The 23,554-nt window shown below is 40.0% G+C and overlaps 1 protein-coding gene across 1 annotated transcript; it reads right to left on the bottom strand.

Moving 5' to 3' along the window:
• Positions 1-2,610: 2,610 nt before the first annotated feature.
• Positions 2,611-4,915, bottom strand: LOC147449103 (heavy metal-associated isoprenylated plant protein 28-like). Its single transcript, XM_086522535.1, has 3 exons — positions 4,648-4,915; positions 4,306-4,381; positions 2,611-3,421 (listed from the first exon to the last, which is right to left on the bottom strand). Exons 1-3 carry the CDS (start codon positions 4,651-4,653, stop codon positions 3,000-3,002), a joined length of 504 nt encoding a protein of 167 aa, XP_086378661.1. The 5' UTR covers positions 4,654-4,915; the 3' UTR covers positions 2,611-2,999.
• Between the last annotated feature and the right edge of the window lie 18,639 nt (positions 4,916-23,554).

Here is a 23,554-nt window from a genome sequence, read left to right as displayed (position 1 = left end):
CAGTAAACTAATGTGCACATGACCTTCTTGAGAATCAAGCTACACCACCAAATTGATGCTGTTGGATTGAAACAGTAGAGCCATTGGGCTAACCCAAGGAGCATAGCTCAGTTGGTTGAGCCTTCGTGATGTAACCCCAAGCGTGAGGGTGTGAGCCTGTGGCATAACATTGAAGAGAGGGGTGAAGAATCGGTTGAAGAGAGTGGAAGTGTTACACCATTGAATGGTGCTCCACCCTCACTCAAAACAACTCCGAGACTACTACCGATCTTTAAAATATGGGGTTGAAAGTCTGGTAATAGTCTTGGAAATCTGATTATGATAGCTAGCCCTGACTCACCTGCCTAGACTAGCTAGATCCATCCCTTGTCTCCAACTATACAATTAATAGTAAGCTATATGGAAGTAAAGGGGATTGCATGCTAGGGTCTGATATCTCCAACTGTACAACCTCTCCTACCTAGAAGAGAATCTCGATTTCCTTAAGTGCATAGAAAATGTTAGTTACATCAAAGGGGGTAATCCAAACATTAGTATATACAACTAAAAATAAGACTATCTCTTGCTTTTCAATCTCTCATACCTCCTAACGTATATAATTTGATCAGATACAAGAGGTAGAAATTCTCCAGGTACTGTGTCTAAGTACATTAAGAGGAATCTCATCTCTCTCAGGACTATCGATGGGGGGTGTAGACAAGGATAGGCCGGATAAGGGATTGGGAAGGTTTTGCTGTTGAAGAAGAGGGTCCATGTGAAGGTGGAATTCAAAGAATTTTTCTTCTAGATCTTTTTGCATTTAATGTAGTTCTTCGAGGAAGCTGGACTCATATGGAGCCTCTTGTCTCGCTTGCTCCTGTGCCTCTTGCTGTCTCTACTCATGCAGGTTTTGTTTTTTTTTTGGGGGGGGGGGGGGGGGGTTGAGACTCATGCACCTGGTTCTAGGGACTAATCTAAGCCTGTTGATGAAGTTCAATGCAAGCTTAGATTGAAAGAACACAAGTTAGTACAAATTCTGACTTTATGATCATAACTTCGTGTTTTTGGCCTTGAGTCTTGTTTGCTGGCATTTTCATTAAGTGAATCTATCCTCTCTGATTCTTGATCTTATTGACACACAATCTTCTTGGGTAGATGATAGGTATATGCATATCTTTTGTGCATATATAGGTCTGTGTGTGTGTGTGTGAGTGGTATCTGCGTAGATACATACATACATGATGTACACAACCCTCCAAGCTCAAAATCATAAAGCAAAAGAATGGGATAATAGAAATGTGCAACAGAACAGTCCAAGTTTCAGTGCTTTTTGATGCAGCATTGCAGGAAACCTGTGTAGACGTAGGTCCGGGAGGTGTTTAAAGAATGCCTCATGCTTACATAAAATTGTTGTATTTAGCAGAAACCTCCTCCTGCTGTTGACATCCTATTGTTTGTCTGCTTCATATCTTAGAAATGAAATACCCTTCCTGTTGTATTCAGGAGTGATAAACATGATTATAGATGCATCTTTGAGGAGCCAACAAAGGAGGGGAGTTATTCCTTGCATTGCTACTGAGAGTTTTGCATTCAGAGTGCTCAACAATGGGGTGGCTTCCCTAAATTAGAGGGGAGGTTACACAAAGCCTAATTTATCTGAGGCTTACGTCGAGTGGACAACAGAATGTGCGTAGATGACTGGCTTCAAAAATGCATTTGAAGGACCTCAAGACATGCTCAAATAACTTCAAATTCTGTTTGATACTAAATGTCCAATAGTGATCTAAGGATTTATCATTTTAGCGAGTAAGAAAAGGTGATAACCAGCAGCTAAAGAATTCAAGTTCTTGCAGAATCCCTTTCAGGTTTTAATGAGAAGAAATGGGGCTTGCAAGAATTGCATGTGGAAGACAACACCAGAGATTTAACATGGACCACCCCCATCATTCCTCATCTGCATTTAGCATAAATTGCATTCCTCGTATGCACTTTGCATAAATCCAAATTTGTGATTGACTCTTTCTAACCAAACACACAGCTTTCCATGTCCCCAACTTTGTCAAACAGAAAGAGAAAGTATTCTATGTCTCGATTCTACTTGGTGTTTCAACCGAGCTACAGCTGAAAGAAAATTCAACAGGACACAGAAAGCCCATATGAAGCTGCTGTCTTGATGGTGGGCAAGCACCAACCTTTACATCAATATCTTTTTACATGCTCTCCCCATGCTCATGACCAAGCACCCCCTTGCAAGTGAAGGGGTTCTGAAAAATGGCAGCCCCCAGCCTAAAATCTTCAAGGTTTAGACTTAGCCAGATCTACTCTTTCATTAATGACTTGGCCAAACTTTAATCCAGGTTTTCTACTTAATGCAGTCGTTTTGGAACTTAAAAAATAACCCTATGACATTATAAATATTGGCCACGGACGAATTACATACATTGTTAAGCCCCAGAGCCCCTGATGATGCAAGCACATCAAGTGAACATATATGTTTTTTTTTAAAGAGAGTCATTGACCCCACACTCCCTGATTGAAAGCACAAGCTTTTACCTGTAAACCAATTTACTTAAGACTCTAACCTACAAAAAAGTTACTCTGTAAAAAGGAGATCAAGAGTCAAATTTTTGAAACCTAAAAGAAAAAATCTATATTTGAGTGTATCTAAAATTTTACATAATGCCTCCTTGTGAGTAGTTCAAGACTCTCTCACTCGCAGTGGAGGAAAAATATCACGAAAACTATAAAAACTACCACTTCTCCGGGGAAAAATGAAGTGGCGTGTACAAATCTCGTGCAAAGTGCTCCTGTAGTCAGAAGTATGTGAAGGTTGCCATGAAAAAATGGCAAATTTTTTTGGGGATGTTTTAAGAGCTCACTTGAGAAGGTGAAGATGGAAAGGGAGGATATATAAGTGTGCAAAAAAAACGAGCACATGTTTGTGTGTGTGCGTATAAGTGAAAGAGAAGATGTCATCCCTTAAAGATGTGACAAAGTGATGTTGGAAAATGGAGAGGACCTTACATTATTGAGCAAGCATTGGGATTCTCATCACTAAACATCGATGGGGCTTCTATTGATGCGGTTCCATAATTGTAGTGGGGCATGGTTTCATCATCGAGGTGATTATAATTATAATGGTTGTAGCCGTGCTTCACATAGTTGTAGGTGCGTTTGAATGGATGATGTTGGAGGATATGGCTACCAAAGTATGAGGAAGGTTTGTTGTAGCTGTAATTGTTGCTATGGTAGCTTGTCGAGCTATAAGTACTCCCATCATCCGCGTCATGGTATGAATGATCGTGGAACCTGTTAAATGCTTCTTGCCAGAACTCTGCCCTTTTTCCTGTCTTCCTCACTGCTTTCAAAACTTTCCTCCTATCCACATATCCGAGTACTGTCACTTTGTTCATTCTTATGTCAATCTCAACACTATCTACACCTGTTTAAAACAAAAACATCTTATTTACACCCAAGTAATCAAGTTCACCATTTGAACTCTGCATGCTACATAAATAAAAAAGATGACTGATCGACACAAATGCCCACAGCTATACCAATGGCAAGCTCTTTATGAATGAAACTGTGATGCATAAGTATCGTTTTTGTTCCTATCACATATGCATAGAAGAGAAAAATGCATGACTCCTTGATGCAATCCGAGTGGATCTCCCTTGCTGGCACTTGGAGTGCCATTTGGAGTTGACATTGATGCTTCCCAGCAATCTCCTTCCACGATGGTGCGCACACTAAGAATCTCAAGGGCCAAATATCGTGCAGGCATCATTGCAGAGACATTCTTTGAACTACATTCTGATTTGTCAACTAAAAATATTATCAGCTTGATGCAGTAAAATGTACATTAAAGTGAAACTATTATGGCTAAATTGGTTAATCAATGAAGCTTCCGCAAGATGATTGATACCTCAAGCATTATGAGTTGGTTGATAGGTTCCGCTAAGCTATACGGGTAGATCTTGTGGACAGTCGTGTTAATCACAACCACCAATTGTGTAATTTGGTTATATACATAACCTATTCATAGCTGAATGGGCCAATCTCATTGATGCAAGTGTACTTGTAACCTAGTGGTGAAGTTGTGAGTGTGGATGCAAAATAGCCCCCATATAGATTTGTATGAGAATAAGGAGCTCATATAATTACATTCAACTGAACTTGCCATCTTTCAATTGTTGAATGATGAATAACATGTTCATCGTGATTAGCTTAATCATAAGAATAAATTATGCTTATCGTGCTAAATGGGTTTCTCATCAAAGAGTAGGAGTTGCAGTATAGGCTGTACATGAAGAATTTTGTAGTTACCTTTGAGCTTCGAGAGCTGCTTTCGGACTTTTCTCTCACATCCTTTGCAATCCATGCGCACCAGCAGTTCCACAAGCTGCAGTGTTACTACATTAGGGCCCAAAATCTTCATGGAAAGCAATGGGAATTACAGGGAGAAACCACGAAAGTGATGGAAAAACACATATCTTTTGATCAGACAAAAGAATCAACAATGGCATAGTCAAATCCACATGGAAGCAATGCAGAGAAACGATGGAAAAAGCACAATTTGTGACGAGAAAATGTAGTGGGTGATGAAGAGAGAGCATCAATTTGAACCAAGGGATACATCTCTTTTGATCAGACAAAAGAATTAATTACCTCCATATTGTTGTGATTCCAACAGATTGATACTCTGTGCTTGTTTATCCAGCTCAATGCTTTATATGTGCTTTCCCTTGCACGCAGTGGGTGTATCTAGCTAATGTTTGTTCCTGTTTGCAAATGAAAAATCTGTAGATAGAACTAAACGCTAGCTTACTTACGTACAATCAAATGCTTGATGTGGGTGATTAACAGTGATGGGATGATACATTTGTACTTTGGAGTGAAGGCTTTATAGACAAGAGGGAGCAGGGAGGGGGTGCATTGTTTTGAACGTTAGTAAAAGGGGGGGGGGGAGCGCCATACTCTTCATTCCACCTCACAAAAGCTTCACAAAGGTGACTACTTTTAAGACTTTTCACGCGAGAGTGAGAAAGAGAGTCGAGATGCGCACCTATAACTCACTTACAAGACACATATACACACTCACGTTTTATTTGGTAAGTCACTTATAGTGGGAAAGCTCAGAATGAGGAAAACCCACAAAATATCCCATATACAAGAGATGCCCAAGTTCATAGTGAACAAAATGCCTAGTCAAAAACACATCCGAGAAAAGGGCATACATTGAATGACCAACCTCACATATAGACAAACAATCATAAAGAGACTCATGTGATCACTGTCGCTCGAATCGGCAACTCATAAAAACTAGGCGGATTTGTCTGCTACCCAATTTGCCCACACCGCCCAACATCGAAACCAATAAAAAAAAGCTCTATGCTGTTTGCGAGCCAAAAAAAAAAAAACCAAAAAGCCAAAAATGTTTCCCAAAAGAAATGAGCTCAAAGTAGCCCTGGCATATGTTCCAACAAATTGGGATAGGCAGTGCAAGTCCATAATAGATGGGGAATGTAGATTGAAGCCTTAAAATATGTAGTTTCTTGTGAAAGGTAGTACAATTCCATAATAGATGAGGAATGTGGATTGAAGCCTTGAAATTTATACGTTCTTAACTTCAGTTTGGCACAAAGCTTTACTCTAGAATATAATTTCATTGAAAATAGCTTTGAAAGACCAAAATTTGTCTCATATCCTAGTGTTGGTCCCTTGTATGCTGACCAATCTACAACCCCCCAAGTGAACATCTTATTTGCTATCACCCCAAGGATCATGAGCCAAATCTACTAGGCATGAGGGAAGTCCCATAGGCACTGTCTTTGAGTCTCTGGAGGTTAATGCCATCTTTGGTAAAAGGGATACCATCATATGAAGGAACCTGAGCCAAATCTGTTGGACCTAAGGACAACCCCATAGGTAGTGTCTTTGAGCCTCTAGAGGATGACCACACCCAAGGCAGTGTCTCTGAGTTTGTAGAGGATGACCACACCCAAGGAAAATTGAATCCTCCAACTTGGGTGTCCAATCCCTCGCCTAGTCTTAAAGTTTACTAAGAAATCATCCCTAATTCCCTATTGACCAGTGCTTGTGCTCGAATGTTGCTGGGCTAGATTGTATCTTAGCCATCAAAATATACTTGACAAACCAGGCTGTCTATTGGAAAAAGGGGATCCTATGGTGACTAAGTGAGGCAAAGGGATCACCCCCAAACCACTCACTAGGATCATCTCCAATTGTGTGAGATAGTAGGAACTTCACATACTCACCTCCAACCAATCGTATTCCTATATATGCCACATGGCACCTTTTTAGGAAACCCCTTGACTGTGCATGCTCTCTGGTCCTACCATTGCCTTGACATTACTCCCCCCTTGGAGAAGTGTTTTCGTCCTCAAAAACAAAAGTGGGATATTTCTTCTTAAGCATATTAATGTTTCTCCAAGTGCCCCTTTCCTAAGGTCTAGCTTGACCTATACCCTACATTCAAGTTTGTGTGGTTGAGTGAGAGGTTCATTGAAACGAGCAAGAACATCTTGATGGGTTACATTGATGTCCCTTTGTAAACATTTATTTTAACGGCCTACATGAAAAATCGGATGAAGACAAGAGTGTGTGGAACACATCACCAACTCGCTTGAGTATTCTGAAGATGGCACAATATTGTAGAGGAAGCCACATGGATGACCAATTTTCAAACTTTTCTAAAGGCTCTCAAACATTTAAGAATACCTCTTCTAAACTTTCCTAGAAAGTGACTTGCATATGTTCTTGGATAAAATTCTTGGCTTGCTGAATCTTCTATGTAGCCAAACCATTGTAATTGGTGATTTAGGTTGAAAATTATACAAATTCCTAAGTAGGGAGATACTCTTCCCAATCAGATTGCTTCATGCTAGCATACACTCTTAGTATATATCCTCTAGCATCTGGTTAACATGTTTAGTCTACCCCTCCGTCTATGGATGACTCACAATATTGACATTGAGTTGTGTTCCCAATCATTTAAATACAACCCTCCATAAGTGACTGCTAAACTTGGGATCACGATTACTCACATTATGCTCGTGGGCAATCCATATAACCTATACAAATTGTCTGCAAACAACTTGACTAACTCTAGATTTTTCACGGTGGACTTGGTTGGAATAAACTTTCAAAGTTTAATCAACCTATCTACAATCACCCATACCGAGGTATGTCCTTGTACGATGATTGGTAGACTCACAATAAAATCCATAGAGATACTACACTTAACGTACCAAAAAAGCTTTCTATGCAGTCAAATGCTCGAATTTGCATGCCGATGCAGACATGCGTTTGCTAAAACATTAGGGCCCGTAACACCTATTGTGCATGCATTAGTGAAACTAATTTGAGCCTTCATTTTCATGGTTGGAGTGGTTTGTGCTTGCCAATGCCCATGGCTTAGTTTATTCTCTTAGCATACACAAAACTAGAGGGAATAGAGGTGTAAATAGCTCTTTAAAAAAAGAACTAATCACTTCCATGTTGAACAATAGCAATTCATAAGAGGGTAAGTGGAACAATTGCTAGGTAGCCTTGCTAAAACATTTGAACCATAATAGATTGTGAACATAAACCACATCTACATACACATAAAAATATTTTTCATTGACATGACATAGCCTTGGTATGTGTGTGATGAGTACATGGAATTGCAGCCTAACAAAATTGAAACAACCATCTATTAATATTGTTTACCATACTTGTTACATTAACAAGCCATACTAGATATCCGACAATTTATGGCTACTAAACTTGTTCCCGATATTGCATACTTGAAATGGTCTAATAAATGGATTTGACAAGCACATATTACTCTATCGTGACACATAATTAAGAAAAAGGCACCAGTGTGAGTCCTAGAGACTCATATTCTCCACATGTGGAATATGTCTCATATAGTGATGTTGGTAAATGTGACGTACAACACGTATGAGAAATACTTGTGTATGGAGGTAACCAGAAACAGTTAGTGATAGGAGTGAAAGGACCTAAACCTTGTGATTGACAATACATGCCAAAAACGATCCTTACCTCGTAGGCCAATGATCATCTTTAAGAGAGGTAACCACAAAAAGAGTAGAGAATACCTAGAGAGGAAAAGTAACAGGGATAAGGCAAAATTATCAAAGAAGGTTGTTACCATATACATGTGGTAGTGATGTATGTGAACACACTAGGACCATCGGGGCATTTTTTCCCTCTTTAGGAGGTTTTCCCCCCCCGTGCATTGTATATACGCCCATCACTCTAGGGCTATCTATCTTTCTATTGCACACTAAGTAATACACTCTCAATTGTGTGCCTTGAGCTTCCTTCATCTTCTCCAAGCTGTGTGTGTTTCTCTGCAACCCTAATTCCAACAATTGGTATCAGAGCAGGTGCCATCCTCCCGGGCTTAGTCACCAGTAGCTCCAGCACACGCCTGCTCACTTTCTCCAATTTTTGTGAGCTTTGGCGAGCGTTCGCACGTCAACAAATTTTTTGGATAGGCTCGTAGAGCTTAATCTGCTCAGATTTCTAATTCGGGCTCATTTCGGCCTCCGTTTCCACTATAGGCAGGAACTGCACAGTCAATTTTTTCATTTTGTGCAAAATTTCAGTCAGTGCTGTTTTCTGCATAGCAGGTCCTATACAGTCTACTGCAAATTGTGCTATATAACACGTGCTAGTCTCACTCAGTTTCTCCTCATTTCGAGCAGCTTTCACATCAGGTGCATACAATTTTCCATGGCTGACAACAACACAATTGTGTTCAAGATGTTTGCTACTGAGGACAGGTTAGATGGGGATAATTACCCTATGTGGGCTTACATGATGCAACATGTTCTTGTGTCAAAGGGTGTTTGGAATATTGTGCAGGGCATTGATGTACATCCTGGTTCTGAAAATGTAGGCGATGTTGAGGATGTTGCAGGTCTTGCTGCAAGAATTGTTGCTATCAGAGTTGTTTTGCCTACGGCAAAACAAGCTCGTTGGGATGTAAAGGATGCGTAGCTCATGCATTGATTGCATTGTCTGTGAAGCGCACCATTACTCCTCACATTCGTTCAACAAAATCTGCAAAACAAGCTTGGGATATTCTAGCAGGTCTTTATGCAAGCCGCAATGAGGCTAAAATTGCTTTGCTACGTAAAGAGCTGGGATTGAAGATTATGCATGAGGAATGATATGGAAACTTTCCTTGTTGGTGTCAAGGATATCAATGAGCAACTTATTTTTGTAGGTGAAGTCATTTCAGACAGTTCCCTTGTGCAAACTGTTCTTGATGCCTTACCAGATTCTTACCAGACTTTTGCTAGTACTTGGAGACTTATGACCCAAGGAAATCCTGAAGTTGTCAAGTTTGATGCATTATGTACATTGCTGTTGCAAGAGTCACTTTCTAGAAAAAATAGGACTAGGCAGTGTGCAGCTGAACAAGCTTTATTGCTTCTCAAAGAAAGGGTGGTAACAACAATGCAACCACTTCTTATGGTTCTGCTGCGAGTGGCAAAAACTCTATTCCTAATGCTTCTGCTTGCAGCAATTTGTATGGAAATTCTGGTGATAAGGGCAAAAAGAAGATGCATTGCCATTATTGTAAATCTAATGATCACTTGATCAAGCAGTGTCCTTAGTTGAAGGCCAAAGAGGCTAAGAAGAAAGAGGGTGGTTTCACTTCAAATGTTGGTTCCACTACAAATGTAGCCATTGTTGAGTCTTCTGTGAAAGGAGATTGTGATGCTGATGTTGATGTGCAGAATGGGCTTTTAGTGCAAAGTGCACTTACAATCTTGTTGTCCATGATGCATGCATGCCAGTTGCTGTAGATTCACATGTGTGGTATTTCAACAGTGGTGCTACGAAACACATTACCTCACATCGTGAATTGTTCACCTCTCTCGAGTCTATCCCTCATGGGAATTTAGTCACTTGTGCCAACAATGCCTCTTATCCGGTTTAGGGAGTTGGAAAGATTGTGCTTACTACTGCAAATGGCAGTTCTTTCACACTTGTTGATGCACTTTATGTACCTGGGATCAAGAAGAATCTTTTGTCTGTATCCGCATTTGCTAGACTTGGACTTGTAGTCAAATTTGTGGATGACAGATGTACAGTTCATGATATCAGTTTTGGTGATGAGATTGTTGCATTTGGCCTTTTGTGGCGTGGGCTATATAAGATCACTTTGTATGGAAAGTGTGGACAAAATTTTGAAAATGCAGTTGCGATTCAAGGGCTGTTTCAGAATCAAAATTGTGGCATGCACGTTTTCGGTATCTGAATTTTGCCAGTTTGCTGCGTTTGTAGAAATCTGATATGGTTGCTTCTTTGCCACCTCTTGAAGCACCTATCAAACATGTTTGTGAAGGCTGTAATTTGGGTAAAATGCAGCGTTCTAAGTTTCCAAAGGACGGTCAGTTAGGGTCACATGCAGGTTGCAACTTGTGCATAGTGATGTTTCTTGGCCCATGCAAACTCCGTCCTTGGGCAATTACCTGTACTTCATGACTTTCATTGATGATTACTCCAGGCATGCATGGGTATTTACGCTTAAAGCAAAGTCCGAAGTTTTTATGTGCTTCAAAAAATTTCTGGCTATGGCTGAAAATGTCTTGAAATGTACTATGGGCACCTCCATTCCGATCGAGGGGGGGAATATATGTCTCATGAATTTAATGCATTTCTGGCTAGTCGTGGGATAAAACACCAATGCACAGTTCCTTATACGCCTCAGAAAAATGGTGTAGCTGAGAGGAAAAACAAGTCACTTACGGAAATGGCACGATGTATGGTCAAAAGTCAAGCTTAGCCGCATTCTTTTTGGCTTGAGGTCATCATATGTGCCACTTATGTACTTAACAGGTATCCTACGAAAGCTTTGCAGTCTATTACTCCATATTAAGCATGACATGATAGAAAGCCTTCTATTGAGCACATGCGTGTTTTTTGGCTGTTTGGCATATGCTTTGGTGCCACAAACACAGCGCAGAAAATTGGATGATAAGGCTGTCAAATGTACTTTTTTTGGTTATAGTGATAAAATCAAAGGTTAAAGGTTGTATCATCTGCAAACAAAGCGTATTTTGGTTTCATGGGATGTAGTGTTTGTGGAAGATTATGTTCAGCCCTTGTTGTCATGTACTAGAGACAATAATGTAAGCTCACAGGACATTTATGACACTTTGTTGCCTCTTTTCAGTGGTGGAAATTCGAATGTAAATTCCAATGAGGCAAATGTACAACCTATGGGGGTTTCTAAAAATGTTACAAATCATCCTATTACTAATGCAGATGTACATGATGTACTTCATGAGGAAAGAGCTGAAAATGAGCAGGCTAGAGGTATGCCAAAATGGTTGGTGCTGGGATTAAAGCCCAAGTGGCCTCTTATACGGATATGGCCGCCCGCCCGCCTAACTCACTTATCACTAACTCTTTGTATATACGCACTTATACTTTTGTGGATAATAAGGTTTTGGGAGATAACCCTTCAAACGACTTCTCTGCGTACTGTGTAAGCTCTCTGTGTATCTCTGTGCGTGTGTGTGTGAGTCGATCTACGCTCCGCTCCGCGACTTCAATTGGTATCAAAGCGAGGTGCAGTGCGGTTTTGCGTAATCGCGCGCGCGTCCATCTTTCAGGCAGATTCTGGATCCGGAGCTTGGAAATTCACACTCGGCGTTCCAAGAGTATTTCCAGTAGATGACCTGGAATTTTACCCCCCTTTCGAAGCTGTTTATGCCCTCAGAATTTCATTCTGAGCACTACATCAGAAGATAGGTTTCAGCCGCAAAGAAACCCGTCTTGTGTAGATTGGCAAGCAGGAGGTGGTCGGCATCAATATCGGCATCGACATACATCACTCATTAGTCTTCAAAGCTTCATCTATACACCAGGTACACACACACACACACATACACACACACACACACACACACATATATATTGCAGTCTGCATTGCTACTTCTTGTGCTTGACAGGTTCCAAGGAGGTGTGGCCATACGACGGCTTGACACCACTGGCATGTATTACAAATTGATGTACTGTGATTGTGGGTCTGCTAGTTGTGAGTCACACTAGCAGACAGACTGCCGCAACAGTCATAGGACAGTGATTGGTCTATTGTAGGATGTATGCTAGTTCTGGGCAATTTGCTGAGCCATCTGAGAGGGTCGTGTGTGAGGTTTTTTGAAGCCAAGCACTGGGGTCTGGGTTACCCACTGTAAGGTGGATTAGGTTGTTGGAGTTCCCCTCTACACGCATCCTCTTCGGCGACTTTTATCCCATAGGATGTATGACTTTGTGTAGACACTGGATTGCATCTTATGCGTTAGGCCGTTGAGGCATTGTTCAGGGTTCAGTCTTGAAACAGATACAGGTTCTGTGATCGCCCAGACAGGAGACAGTGTATGCTTACAGGATAGCATATTACAAAGATTTTTAGATTTGTCATTGGTCAGCTATTTATGGTTGTTTTTGAGCTATCTTTTGGTTTCCAGAGCTCAGTTTACAAGGGAGACTCTGTCAAAAGTTTTCAAAATACTGACAGTTCTTGAGGAGAGGTGTTCAGCTTGTTGTTTACAGCTTGTTTATTGTGTACAACGACCAGTTTACAGGGGAAACTCTGCCAGATTTTTCCCAGAAGTAAACAGTTTGGCAGATATGGCATCTTCTCAAAGTGAGACTCTTTACAACATAAAGAAGCTGGATGGCACAAACTTTCCATTATGGAAGAAGCAGATTTGGCAGGTTTTGGTGCAGAAAAAACAAGTGAAGCCACTAAGGTATGGCTAAAGATGAGTGGGAAGAGCTTGACGAGTTAGCTTGTTCCACAATCATGCTGACACTGGCAGAAAATGTTTACTTCAACGTAGCAGAAGAGACTACAGCGTATGGCGTATGGCAAAAGCTATGTGGTATGTACGAGAAACAAAGCGCTGCTTCTCAGATTTACTGTCTCAAGAAATTGGTGGATTTGAAGATGAAGGAAGGGACAGCCATGTCAAATCATCTCAATGAATTTCACACAATTTTCAGCCAGTTAATAGCACAGGAGATAGTCTTTCCAGATTCAGTGAAGGCCATGTTTCTCTTAATCACTTTGACAAACAGTTGGGATACTTTTCGCACAGCGTTAAGTAATTTTTTCGTGCCAGAAGATCTTACAAGTGCCAATGTGGAAGGTAGGTTGCTCACAGAGGAAGTGAACAGGAAGAAGATTGACAAAGGCAAAGGCAACAGTGCTTTGGTCGTTCAAGGGAGACAACAGTCTAAAGAGAAGAAGGGTAAGAAGGCACAAAACCGAAGTAAGTCTCGTGACTCGAAGTCAAAGGATGACATATAATGCTACCATTGTGGCAAGAAGGGTCACATGAAGAGAGATTGTACAAAGTGGAAACAAGAAAAAGGAAAAATAAAGAGTTCTGAGCAAGATGAAAAGAAGAGTTCAGTGAAGATTGAAGAGGTGAATGTCACAGGATCTGGTTCAGACAGCGATTTTGGTATAGCAGCTGGTGACATCTTCCTCACAAGAAATCTTGATTCTCTTTTCTTGACTGCAGAGGATGGACATGCTATGAGTGATTGGATTATCGACTCAGGGGCATCTTTACATGTTTCTCCGCACAAAGAGTGGTTTACATCATATGTGGCTACTAAAGATTATGTCAGGCTTGGCAATGAGCAGGTTTGTGACATACTTGGAGTGGGAGAGGTGCAGTTGAAGTTTCAGAATGGCTCTTCTTTATGTCTCAAGAATGTCAGACATGTTCCATCAATACGAAAGAGCTTGATCAATATAGGGAAGTTGGATGATGCGGGTTATGTGACAGTTTTTGGGAACAATGCTTGGAAGATCTCCAAAGGTTCGATGACTGTAGCACATGGCAGCAAGTTAGGAACTCTGTACACTTTACATGTTTCAGAGGTTAAAAACCATATAATTAATGTGATTGACCAGCCTAGTGTGTCACTTTGGCATCGTAGGCTTGGACATATGTCAAAAAGAGGCATGGAAATACTTTCTCATTATGGTTATTTGCCTGGTTTTTCATTTCAAGATTTTGAGTTTTGTGAGCATTGTCTTTATGGTAAGAAAACACAGGAACCACACAGATCAAAGAGGAATCGTAGGGACGAACAATTAGCTCTTGTGCACAGTGATCTATGCGGACCAATGCCTAGTTTTTCACTAGAGGGAGCATTGTACTTTTGAACATTTATAGATGACTATTCTCGCAAAGTATGGGTTTACTTCTTGAAGCACAAGGATGAGGTGCTCAAGGTCTTAAAGACATTCTTGCAGCTTGTGGAGAATCAGAGTGGTCGGAAGCTGAAGTGCTTAAGGACAGACAATGGTGGAGAGTACGTTTCCAAGGCTTTCCAAGACTTTTGTGAAGCAAAAGGGATAAAGTGGGAACTTACTGCACCATACAATCCTTCACAAAATGGAGTTGCAGAATGTATGAATAGGACCATACAAGAGAAGGTCATAGGCATGTTGTCAAATGCTGAATTGCCTAATGGATTTTGGGCGGAAGCAGTGGCTACAGCAGTCCATTTGATCAACAGGTCTCCTAGTAGGTTTCTGGATAAGAGTGAAGTGGCCGAGATGCTATGGACAGGCAAGGCACCTTCGTATAAGCATCTCAGAGTCTTTGGTTGTGAAGCTTATAGCCATATTCCTAAGGAGTTCAGGAATAAGTTAGAACTAAAGAGCAATAAGTGTATATTTCTTGGCTACGGAGAATCGGCGAGATGGGTTACCGGCTTTGGGATCCTGAGTCCAAAAAAGTTATTCCTAGCAACGATGTGCATTTCAATGAAGCCAAGTTTCACGCTAAGCCAGAGAAGACAGAGGAGATCAGAAGAGTTGTCTTCAGGGAAGATGGACCTAGTGCTAGCACATCAAGACAACATGTTCAGGCTCAGGAACAACCTATAGAGGCTAGAGGGACATAATTAGTTGTTGTGAGACATTCTGAGTTTGTCTCCAAACCACCTGATTGTTATGTGCCATCTCTAAATTATGTCATGCTCACGGATTGCGGAGAACCATCTTGTTACAAGGAGGCATTACAAGTGGTTGACTCAAAAAAATGGTAGTTGGCATGCAATCAGAGATGACGGCTCTGCATAAGAATCAAACGTGGGATTTGGTTCAATTGCCAGAGGGCAAGAAAGCTCTACCTTGTAAGTGAGTTTACACGTATAAGCTTACTCCTCATGATGGACAACCAAAATACAAAGGACGGTTGGTTGCTAAGGGTTTTAAGCAAGAACACGGAATTGATTTTGATGAAGTCTTTTCACCAGTTGTCAAGATGACAACATTGAGAAGTGTACTTGCAAACATGATCTGCATTTACATCAGATGGATGTGAAAATGGAATTTCTTCATGGAGATTTGCATGAGGAGGTTTATATGCAGTAGCCAGAAGGGTATGTTGAGAAAGGCAAAGAGAAATTGGTATGTCGTTTGAGAAAGAGTCTCTATGGCTTGAAACAGGCACCAAGAGAATGGTACAAGAAGTTTCACCAATTTATGCTTTCTCAAGGATACAAGAGAAGTGAGACAAATCATTGCCTGTATACTCGACAAGCTAAGGATGGTAGCTTGATAATCCTCATCTTGTATGTGGATGACATGTTACTTGATGGTAGACAAATGACATAAATTTCAGCTCTTAAGTCAAAAATGGCAAAGGTTTTTGACATGAAAGACATGGGTGAGGCAAGTCATATACTGGGTATGCGTATCCAGCAAGATAGGTCAAATAAGCTGCTTTACTTATCTCAGGAAGAGTATATTGACAAGCTGTTACAATTTTCCATATGGACAGGGGAAAGGCATTGATGACACCATTGCCGTCATATGTGAAACTAAGAAACCAAGATTGCCCACAGTCTGAGGTGGAAAAGGTTTAAATGGATAAGGCGCCATATGCGTCTGCATGTGGGAGTTTGATGTATGCAATGATTGCTACACGTCCGGATATTGCATTTGCAGTGGGAGTGGTTAGCAGATATATGTCAAATCCCAGCAAGAAACATTGGGAGGCAGTGAAAGGTATCATGAGATACTTAAAACATACAAAGAGTATGCGCATATGCTATGGTAGTCAGGATTTGAGTGTCAGAGGATACACTGACTCAGATTATGCAAGATACTTGGATATGAGGAGATCTACATCAAGCTATGTATTTACATTGGCTGGAGGTTCCATATCATGGCAATCTCGATTACAAGATTGTATTACGCAGTCTACTACAAAAGCTGAGTATGTTGCAGCAAATGAGGCATGCAAAGAAGCTATCTGGCTTGGTAGATTGGTAGCAAACGTGGGAATCAAAGTAGATATGCCAGAGTTATATTGTGATAGTCAAAGTGCTATACAATTGGCAAAGAATCCAGTGTTCCATTCGAAGACTAAGCATATTGATGTGAAATATCACTTCATTAGGGAAGTACTTGAAGACAAGCAGATACAACTGTTGAAGATCCACACCAAGGACAATCCTACTGATCTACTCACAAAGGGACTTCCAGGAGAGGGCTTTGTGCATTGTCGTGAGTTATTGGGCATTGGATAGATGGCAGCCATGTAAATCTTTGTACATTTATGTTCATAGATTTACAGTTACTTAAAGTGCCACATTGGACTTTAAGTGGGAGGTTGTTGGGATTAAAGCCCAAGTGGCCTCTTATACGGATATGGCCACCCGCCCGCCTAACTCACTTATCACTAACTCTTTGTATGATAATAAGGTTTTGGGAGATAACCCTTCAAACGACTTCTTTGCGTACTGTGTAAGCTCTCTGTGTATCTCTGTGCGTGTGTGTGTGTGTGAGTCGATGTACCCTCCGCTCCGCGACTTCAGTTAGTGCATACATTGCGTGACAGTAAATTGGATGCACCTTTGTCTAGTCGTACTCGTTCAGGTTCTCGCCATGCATCTTATGCATCAGATTGTTATGCTTTGGCTATGTCTAGCTTACATGATGTTGAGGAACCTCTGTCTTTTGATGAAGCACAACATTCAAAAAATTGGATGGCTGCCATGCAATCAAAATATGATGCACTTATAGAAAATGACACATAGACTTTGTGTGATTTGCCTCCTGGCAAAAAGGCCATTGGTACGAAGTGGGTTTACAAGTTCAAAAAAAAGCCGGATGGTGAGATTGATCGCCATAAGGCTTGACTTCTTGCAAAGGGTTATGCACAACAAAAAGGCATAGATTATGAAGAGAATTTTGCTCCCACTTGTCGTATGAATACTGTGCGTTTTCTATGTGCATTGGCAACTGATTTTGGTTGGGATGTACATCAATTAGACATTGTTACCGCTTTCTTGAATGGTGACATATTTGAGGAAGTTTATGTAACGCAGCCTCGCGGTTTTGTCAAGAAAGGACAAGAGGACAAAGTGTGCAGATGTAAGAAGGCTTTGTATGGGTTGAATCAATCTCCTCGTGCCTGGTATGAGAAAGCTGACACTCATTTGGTCAAACAAGGATTTCATAACAGTCCAATAAAAAGCACATTGTATATAAAGCGTGAGGATGATGTACTTCTCATTGTGGTACTTTATGTAGATGATTTGCTGATCACTGGACCAAATGAGAGACATATTGCTGAATTTAAGGCTAATTTGAATGCTAATTTTAAGATGAAAGATCTGGGGCTGTTGCATCATTACTTGGGAATACAGTTTAAGCAGTGTGATGGTGGTATTGCCTTGTGTCAGAAAAGTTACATAGAGACATTGCTATGTAAGTTTGGACTTGAGGATTGCAAACCTATTGCCACTCCCATGGAAACAGGTTTGAAGTCGAGTCTACATGATGCTGTAGATCCTACTGATGTCACTCTTTACCAAACTATTGTTGGCTGCCTCATTTATGTATGCAACACGAGGCCGGATATTCAGTTTGCAATCTCACAGATCACCAGATTTATGCATAGCCCAGGGTCTAAGCATTGGCAGGCTCTCAAGAGGAGTTTCCGCTACCTTAGTGGCACTTTACATCTTAGCTTGTTTTATCCCAAGGGGGGATCATTGCCGCCAGACTTACATGCTTTTTCGGACTCAGATTGGGCTGGTTATTTTGACACACAAGTGTCCACAAGTGGTTTTGTTTCATGATTGGCAATTCACGTATATAATAGTTGAGCAAGAAGCAACCTACTGTGGCCACTTTGAGTTGTGAGGCTGAGTAGAGGACAGTCTTCACAACTACTGTTGAGTGTCTATGGCTCAGACGCCTTATAGCTGATTTGGGTGTTGGACAAGACACTGCCAACACTATCTACACTGACAGTCAGAGTGCATTGGTAGTTGCAAGGAACCCAGTTTTTCATGCTTGCACAAAGCACATTGAGGTGCATACCACTTTGTCAGGGAGAGGCTCTCAACAGGAGAGATCAGCTTGGCTTATGTGCCAACACAGGACAACCTTGCAGATCTTTTCACAAAGGCATTGTCTCGTGAGAAGCTTGAAGCTTTCTGCAAAGCTTTGGGCTTACTCCCCTTTGTGGACTGATCATGTCCTCAGGGCATGGCAGTTCCCTTTACTCATGTGCCAACTCTTGTTCACCGCATCACTCCAGGGGGATCTGTTACAATATACATGTGGTAGTGATGTGCATGAACACACTAGGACCGTCGGGGCATTTTTTCCCTCTTTTGGAGGTTTTTTTCCCTATGCATTATATATACACCCATCACTCTAGGGCTATCTATCTTTCTATTGCACACTAAGTAATACACTCTCAGTTGTGTGCCTTGAGCTTCCTTCGTCTTCTCCAAGCTGTGTGCGTTTCTCTGCAACCTTAATTCCAACAAAGGTACCCCATACACTAATCCTCTAACCCCTTCCCATAATTGCTACCGTGTAGCTATGTATGACCATGTCACTTGCATCAAAACAAGTTGTGCAACCTAGAAAAACGATTGGTTTTATTTTGTCAAAGAACCCCTAGTCCTACCTTGGTAACTTGAAACCCTTGGTCAGATTCCAAAAGTATACTACTTAGACCATTACGTAGAGGATACCATCATAGGCTACCTTGCTACTAATAGTGATTGTAAGTAGATTTGTATAGTTCACTTAGCTACTACCCCCTGGTGGTTGATAGCTTTTTTCCTTGAATGCACAAATGTGAAGAGGACAATAAATGACCATCCACATGCATTGAGTGAGTATTCAATCATAAATTGAGTCATACCCAACAATGGTGCTACTATAAACACAATAAGGTCTATAGACTAAGTAGGAGATCCTCTCAAGTTATAATCTCTTTCACAGTTGGATAATTAAACAATCATATCTCCCCACTCAGAGAAAGATATTTAAAACCCAAAAGAAAGTAGTCATACTAGGTATTCTTTGATTTTTTGTTTAAAATATGCCTTGCATAGATTTAAGAGAGATTTTAGGCCAACATAATTCAATCCTAAATGAGTGGGTGCAAATCCACAAAGCTAATGGAAACAAGAGATTGCTTGCCTTGAGGCTCTCTAAGAAAATTCATGTGATCACATGAACCAATTTCTTGAGAGAAAGGCCATGCCTTTCTACTACAAAAGAAAGTAATCTTCTCTAGTGCATGCACACTATGCATAAAACCAATGATACATACTGCCCAATGATGCAGTCATATGCAATGAGGACAACAAAATATACCAGTCTCAACTATTGAGTATAAGGTTACAACTAACTACGGGTAACTTTTCAAAAAACTTCAATGGGATAATCAAGAAAAAAATCACTAGAAACAAACAAGATCTTAAGTGTGACTCTAGTGCAGTTCAATACTACCTTAGATAGAGTATTTTGCATCATAACAAAAGCATAAATTTTTTTTGGGTAGAATTAACTCCACCGTACTTATGAGAGATAGGGGACTAGCACATGCACATATCCACCCAACCATGCATAGTCCCTTGGCCTACTAAATGTAGGCCCCATGTACCGCATGTGTGTCCTGGCCCTTGGTCGGGCCCATCTTACCATAGGTCTGACATTACTCCCCTCTTGGAGAAGTTTTTTGTCCTCCAAAACAAAAATGGTGATATATTTGTAAGAACACTAATGTTTTCCATAGTGGCATCCCTCATAGATTCAGTTGTCCATTAGATAGATACACGGTTTAGTAGGAGGTTCAATGAGATCAAGAAAATCATCTTGATTTTCCACAAGGTTGTCACTTTGCAACAGTTTTGTGTAATTGGCCTATATCCACCATAGTGTGAGACTCTCTTTATAAATCAATTGAGTATTTTAAATGAGTTACCACAATTGAGAGGTGTCTAAATAAATCACTAGGTTTTAGACTTTGTGAAGGTACTAGAACATGAAAGATTACCTCTTCTCAACTTTCCATGAAAGTGACATGCTGACGTACCTCATCAACAAAATTTGAGTCCTTGACTTGTTATCCTTACTCATTAGTAAACAACCCGACCATAATTGGTTATCGAGGTGAGAATTTGACTTAAACATAAAGGGACTGAACCTAGTTGCAACACGTTGTGCCACATGGTAAGCAAACTCCAACTAGAGAAAATGATCCTCTCATGGGATTGCTTCCCATGGTCGAGAGTGAAAAGAAAACTTTCAAGACTCCCCTTTTCAAGAGAAACACCGCCATGACCAAGACTCCTTCTTGAACTAGAAGCTTGCAAAGTAGCTTGCGTATGCCTTCAAGACTTGAACTTAGGTAATTGCATTTGGAGGAAGGCCTTTCCTTTCGCCCCTACTAAAAGCGGTTTAAAGTTTTCTTGCCATATCCGAATGGAACATCCATAATGAATGTGCGGTGAGAGATGCATCTTGTCAAGAACCCTTTTTGATTTCCTCAATTCATTGTATTTGACATACATCTCCACCAAACCATTGCCGATCATTTCTCCTAAAAAATAAAATTTGATTAACTATTTACTATTTGAGAAGCATCTCTCATTGGGTATTTCCACTTTAATGGAGTAAAACACTCTTGTCCATATAATGCTTGAGAAGCAGACATCCCAATTTTTCGTTGGAATGAAGAATTATTTGTAAATTTAACCAAATATAAATATTTGGTCCACTTACTTTGTTCATGCATACAATAAGCTCATAGCATATCCTCAATAATTTTATTGGTTCTCTTTGTTTGCCCATCAATTTGAGGATGATAACGAGTAAAAAAGGCTTTCCAAAATTTATTGAAGTGAATTTTATTGCTGAGAGTAATGCTTTCCAAAAATTTAAAGTGAACGTTGCATCATGATCCAAAATTATACGGCAAGGTAAACATGGTACATAAAGACACCTTTCATGAAAAATTGATCTATATCCTTAGCCATAAATGTTGACTTGATGGGAATAAATGAGTCATTTCTGTAAGCAGATCAATGACCACAAAAAAGATCATTTCCAAGAGATGTAGGGAGTCATGTAATGAAATCCATGGATATGTATTTCCATTTCATTTGCGGTGCACCAATTGGATGCAGCTTACCAAGATATCGAACTCGCTCAACTTTAATACACTGACATGTCAAGCATATTATAACACAGCTTAACACATCCTAATTTAATCCTAGCCAAAAGAAACTTTTCCTCACAGTAACATAAGTTTTAATGTAACCTAGATGTCTTGCAATAGTTATATTGTGAGCTTCTTTGTAGTATTTGAAGTTTGATCCCATTTCCAGTTGGATACAGAGATGGATATTTAAGTAGAGATCATTGTCTTCAACATGAAAACCTTTAATTGGTCTCTCTTGTTTCTTTGTGCAATTATCCAAGTTTAACAAATACTGAATCAATCAAATAGATAATAGAGGTTGTAATAGCTACCGCTACTGTACTTTTTTTCTTGAAGCATTATTCACTAAGTTTATATTAAGTTCCAAAATCATATTTACATAACAATTTCATCCATCTTCATTGTCGCATATTGAGATCAGATTGGATGTAAATCCACTTGAGGCTTTTAAGATCTTTGTGTAATTCAAATCGCCTTCCAAGAAGATAATACCACCATACTTTAAGAGCATGTACAACGGCTAACAATTCCAAATCATGTGTAGGGTAATTTAACTCATGAATGTGTAACTTACAAGATTCATAAGCCATCAATCTTCCTTCTTGAGATAGAGCGCCACCGATTGCTTGCCACTGGCATCAGTGAGGACAGTGAATGCCTTTGTGAAGTCCAAGCGTCGTAAAATTGGAGCATCCAGTAAAGCTTACTATCTTGAGCACAATAATTCCAATCAAATACTTTATATTTTTTAAGGGTATTGGTCAATGGAGAAGATACCTTAGCATAACCTTCAATAAAAGTACAATACCATCCCTTTAATCTAAGAAATCTGTGTACTTCTTTGATAGCAGCTTCAATCTTACTTGGGTCAGTAGAGACGCCATCCTTGGATACAATGAATCCTAAGTATTCCACTTTGTCAGTGAAGAAATTACACTTGATCATCACTTGATACACTTAGCATAAAGTTGGTTTTGACATAGAAGTTCAAGTACTTGTCACACCTATTGTTCATGTTCTTCTTTATTCTCAGAGTAAACCAAAATATCATCAAAGAAGGTAAGAACAAAATCATCAAGATTTTCTCTAAACATGTCGATCATAAGGCAGTTGAAAGTTGTTGGAGCATTTTGTAATCCAAAAGGCATAATTGTAAACTCATAATGTCCAAATTGAGTGTTGAATCTTCTCTTTGGTATATCTTCCTCCTTCATTTGGATTTGATAATATCCAAACTTAAGATAATTTTTTATGAAAATATAAGCTCCATGTAATCGATCAAGTAAGTCATCAATCTTTGGTATTGCATACTTATTCTTGATTGTTACCTAATTTAATCCATGATAGTCAATACAAAGGAACAAAGTACCCTCCTTATGATTAAAAAGAACATGAATACTCCATGGAGAAACACTAGGTCAAATGAAGCCTTGGTCATGAAGTTGAGTAAGTTTCTCTTTAAGCTTTGCAAACTTAGGTACCCACATCTTGTATGGTCTACGAGTAATTAGTTGACTTCCTAAAATAATCTCTATTGCATGATCAACTTTACGCTTTGGTGGTAACTCTGAAAGTTCTTCATGAAACACATCATCAAATTCTGTTAGCCACTCAGGTTCACGTAATTTTTTGACTTCTTCACCAATGGGTAACTATTTACTACATAAATCATCTCATTCTTCCTATAGCTCTTCATTAGTTTAGTGAAGTTCACGAGTTGAAGTTTATATTGTCCTCGCTTTTCAGTAAAGATAACCCTGGAGTTATGCTCATTTACAAAAGTTAATGAATCATTTTTGCAATGTAAGTAAGCATCATTTGCTTCAGCCAATCCATCCCTAAATTTCCATAATAGACTTCTATGGGTAAGACTCTAAAATGAGTTGAAGTGTTGTGGCCATCCAAAACAAATTTAAGTCACCTATCCCACTGAAGTATGTACCAGGGTCTGTATCAGGGTATTCAGATAGAATGAGGTTTCTACTGCGTCTAGGAGAGATGAAGGAATGTGTACT

The sequence above is a fragment of the Adiantum capillus-veneris genome, chromosome 10, assembly GCF_014529385.1.
Source record: "Adiantum capillus-veneris isolate H3 chromosome 10, ASM1452938v2, whole genome shotgun sequence".
Lineage (NCBI taxonomy): Eukaryota > Viridiplantae > Streptophyta > Polypodiopsida > Polypodiales > Pteridaceae > Adiantum > Adiantum capillus-veneris.
The sequence above is the reverse complement of the archived record's forward strand: the minus strand, read 5'-3'. Positions and strand labels throughout refer to the sequence as shown.

What these genes read in the sequence shown, in the direction of transcription:
- LOC147449103 (XM_086522535.1), bottom strand. An exon ending in GCAGCTCTCGAAGCTCAAAG is followed by an intron (nt 3,422 to 4,305) that starts GTAACTACAAAA and finishes TGTTTTAAACAG; the next exon opens with GTGTAGATAGTGTTGAGATT.